This window comes from Cyphomyrmex costatus, unplaced genomic scaffold (genome assembly GCF_001594065.2).
Source record: "Cyphomyrmex costatus isolate MS0001 unplaced genomic scaffold, Ccosl1.0 scaffold146, whole genome shotgun sequence".
Classification (NCBI taxonomy): Eukaryota; Metazoa; Arthropoda; class Insecta; order Hymenoptera; family Formicidae; genus Cyphomyrmex; species Cyphomyrmex costatus.
The window spans coordinates 961,434-965,864 of NW_017275457.1; the positions used below are offsets into that span (position 1 = coordinate 961,434).

The window sequence follows — 4,431 nt, forward strand, 5'->3', positions numbered from 1 at the left end:
ATATACAGTGCCGCGCACGCGCGAAAATGTCCGAGTTCCGTAACCGGCACGGTGCAAGCGACGCAATTGGGCGCGACGGCGATGATCATGCCGGCGACTGTCACTGTCACTGTAGACTGTACGTGTGATGTTTGCAGTTGCGGACTACTGACTTATGATTGCATCGCGTTTTCTCGTTGTGTCGTGTTTCACCAGCGTTTCTAACCTCGAATCATGGGCGACGCTGAACAAGACCCGGGTGACCGAATCGACGGCGACAATCAGAAGAATGATAAGATGTTTACTCTGAAGAAATGGAATGCCGTAGCAATGTGGAGCTGGGACGTCGAATGTGACACTTGTGCCATATGCAGAGTTCAGGTTATGGGTAAGTTACGTTTTGGTTATGTTTTCGTCAACTTCGCACCGTTTTTCGCACAGTTCTTTCTTCCCGCTGTTTTATCCATACCCGTTACGGAAAACTTTACGTTACGTTGATCATATAATCGTGCTGATATTTATACATATAAGAAAATTGATGTATTTATATCTTTTTTACTCCAAAACACAACAGCAAAACGTATTTCTTACGTCTGTTTCCACCCGAGTTTCTATCAATATAGATATATTTTAATCTCGGTTTAACCTTTTCCTCTTTATCTTTTTCTAATTCTAAAAATTAGAAAAGATTAAATTGAGATTAGGATTAAATATATATTGATGGAAGGGCACATCATGTTATGTCACAATAAAGGTTGACATTTTATGCCACATATATAATAATAGATATATATAACATAATCTGTAAATGATGACACACATATACACACTGCCTACAAAAGTCAACCAGAATCTATTATTTTCTAATCATAATGGAACATATAGATAGATGATCAAAGATTGCATTCAGTAGAATATTTTGTAACTGTTGGAAGTTTTCTTCATGCTGATTGGATTATACTTTTAGATCTAAGAATATATCCTTCAATCAAGGTGAAGAAAATTAAACATTTTGCTAAATGTGATCAAAATATAATTAACTTTCATCTTGATTTAACTTACCTTTTATTTTTTCTAATTCTTAATTTCAGAAAGATGAAGTTGAACCGAGGTTACAGTAAATCTATAGCAGAAACTTAGGTATAAGAAATTTACATAAGTGACAAGATTTGCTGTCGCGTTTTCTAATAAAAAAATATTTATTAATTCTTACTGCACAAAGTAATCATATATTATTAAACTCGATAGAGTTTACGATGAACACTTTATATATTATATATTTTTGATAGATTTAACTATCTAAGTTGTTGTACCATATTTATTTATTTGTGAAATGTAGAGTGCATTCTTTTTCACGCTAAATGTGCATAGTATATAATTTATCCTTTTTTAATATTTAGTGGATAACAAAAATAAAATTATATATGATATATATTATGTGTGAAACAGAATGTATTTCATAGATAACTTAAGTTGTATCATTTTTTTGCAAGTTGAAATGTGTGTATGTCATCATCAACACAAGATATAAAGAGCCTCCATGTTTTATTTATTATAATAATTGTATAGTGTTTCCTTTTAATTGAGAATCATATCATTAAATTGAAATTATAATTATTAAATATTATGCAGATCTTATATCGATTAATTGATAACTTTTGAAATCCAGATTATAAATCGCTGAACATTAAAAGATATTCTGTATTGTATATTAAGTAGCTTTATATTTTTAATAGTGATGTATAAATCATTTCAAAATTCGCGGATCAAGATACTGCTACTTTCGTGATAAATTGAATAATAAAAATCGTTACAATATTTTTATTTTGAAAAATACTTTTTGAAATATACTTATACCTTTAGCGCCAATTATCGATGAACTATGATTATTTATGTACGAAGTGAATATAAGTGAATATTTTGCTCTTCAGTAATTAGTACTATCTCAAGTAAAAGATATAAACGAAGTGTTTAATTATTGCTTGCAAGAGACTAATATATATATATATATATATATACGCATATATATATATATATATATGCGTATTTACTTAAAAAACTGCTTGAAAAATTTTTTTATATATAAATTTTATTTTTATTTAATTAGTAATTACTTTTGTAATTATGCATTTTTACTTAACAGAAAAAATGAAGAACATTGCTAATATAATATTATTACAAAAATATCAAAAGGGAAGGATAAAAAAATTAAAGCAACAATTTTGTTGCATAATGTATAATTTTATATATCTGTAGATAGTCTTAAAATTATACCACATAATAACTTACAAATTATTCGTAAACTTAACATGAGTATTAAATTATCAAAAATATTCTGCCATCATTGTGCTTTGGCAAATAGCTTATGAATAATTATGAATAAACGGCAGGTATTACTTACAGTGTGTAGCAACAAATATAAACAGTAAAATATAAGAAACAAAAAGAAATGCCGTGATTGGTCGTTGTACTACGAAGAAGAGTAATAATGTACATTCAATTTTCACATAAAACAAAATATTATGCACTTATTGCTTTACATGGTTATCAGAGTGAATCATACATTGAACTTCGCACAATCGTAAAAGAATGGTCTTTTGTTCGAATATTTATTTTCACAATTTTAATATGAGATTTTGCCATGGATTTTGGTTGAGCGATACTTTTACGCGAATATTAAAATGAGATTTTGCGCGCTGCAAACCACTATTGTGATACTAAGGTGTTCCAATGTTCATTGCCAGTGCTGTAAAATCTATAATACACATAATGTATACTAGAAAAAAACGAAAGTATCTAAAGTATCTAAAAATTTTTGTAAATAAAGATCTGAAAATAATTATGATGGACTATTAAAATAATTACATGGATATTTCTATCTTCTCAAGCATTATGAACAATTTTGCAAAAAGTTTTATCATTCTAATAACCAGTTTGAATATCCTACATAATTATTTAAATTACCCAACGAAATTATTTTCAGGTCTGTATCTAATTAAATTTTTTTATATTTCCGCAAAAATCGTTCTTTCCCGCATAGATTTTCAGTATTGGCTATGAATATCAGCACACAGTTTTGAAATGCAAGAGAGAAAAAAAAAACTACGAGAAACGTTCCACATGACGTTTTATCGTTCTTACACTTTTACCTATCAAACAAGATTCTCTACTAATGGAATCTTTCTAATCGGACGCACGCAACTACAAGCATATACTCTGATAAACTTATAAAAACGTATACTTGGTTTTCAACGTTTTCTAACGTATTCATCAGTTGTCGATTATGATATGCATTTAGTTTGCACCGTGCCAAACATATGGCGAGTGCAGTTCCGGTCACATGCAGTGGTTCGAAATAAACGATAAAAATAGAACTTACATATTTACATTGGCTATAAATTATTAAATGTTTAATTTTATATAGAAAATGCGATCGCTTGGCGTTGCAAAGTACAGTGCTGACATTTTTCGAACGCTTTAATTTTTTTAGATGTCCTCTAGAAATAAAAGAGTTTCTTAAAATTAATTTTGATTTATTTAATTTTTAAAGTCTTCCTTTATGAAAAATATATAAAATAGATTTTTTTTAGTGTGTATCTATACATAATTCTCTTTTTTTTACAATCTCAGACGTAAATTGTTGATAATAAATATATACAAATATGTATCAATAATTTATGTAAAATATACAATATATTCCTCTATATAATATAATATCTCTCACAATAATTTGACAGGGAATTATTCTCTATGAAATTACTTGACCGAAAACACTCGTCAAATGCTCGGCGCAGCTTTACTCAAACTTTCGAACATAGGCGACACGATTATATTGCATTTGTCTGAGGTTTTCCTCCAGCGTTACATATTCTTTCGTAACTTCCTAAGAACTTCATCTCGACTTTACAACTACGCTTCCATTTTTTCTAATTTTTCGTTTTAAAAATATATATCTGTTATGTATTATAACGCTTAAATTATCGTACGTTTAAAATCACATCTCACATTGATACAGCCATCCGATACCAAGCATCATTTGTTTAATACAAAGATTACGATAATACGGGCTGCTGGAATCATATCGTTCCACTTACGATCAATTTCTTCAATGCTGATTAACTACGATCATAGTTCAATTTTCATTGTTCCTCTCTATCTCTTTCTAAATTTCATCTAAAAATAAAAAAAAGGGGGGCAATATAGAAAAATAATTATCCAGTTACGATTGAAATTAACAACGATAATTTTTTTTGGACGTAGATAATATCACTATGGCGCAAATCTCTCCGACTATTTACAATTTGTAATTACTGCGACGAGAACGCGATTGGTTTTAAACGTTATTGTCGCATGAGAAATTCGCCTCTGTTCGAAAGACCAGTTTCTTGGTCGGTCATATAATGTATGTGTGTATATATGTATACATATATATAATATATATACATATACACA

The 4,431-nt window shown here is 29.2% G+C and overlaps 1 protein-coding gene across 1 annotated transcript in view; it reads left to right on the forward strand.

Moving 5' to 3' along the window:
- Positions 1–43: 43 nt before the first annotated feature.
- The window catches only part of LOC108783285 (Regulator of cullins 2), a 54,085-nt gene continuing 49,697 nt past the window's right edge, over positions 44–4,431 (forward strand). Inside the window, exon 1 of the mRNA XM_018551823.1 lies at positions 44–367. Within this exon, the coding sequence (XP_018407325.1) occupies positions 214–367 (154 nt within the window). The 5' untranslated portion in view covers positions 44–213. The remainder of the gene's footprint in view (positions 368–4,431) is intronic.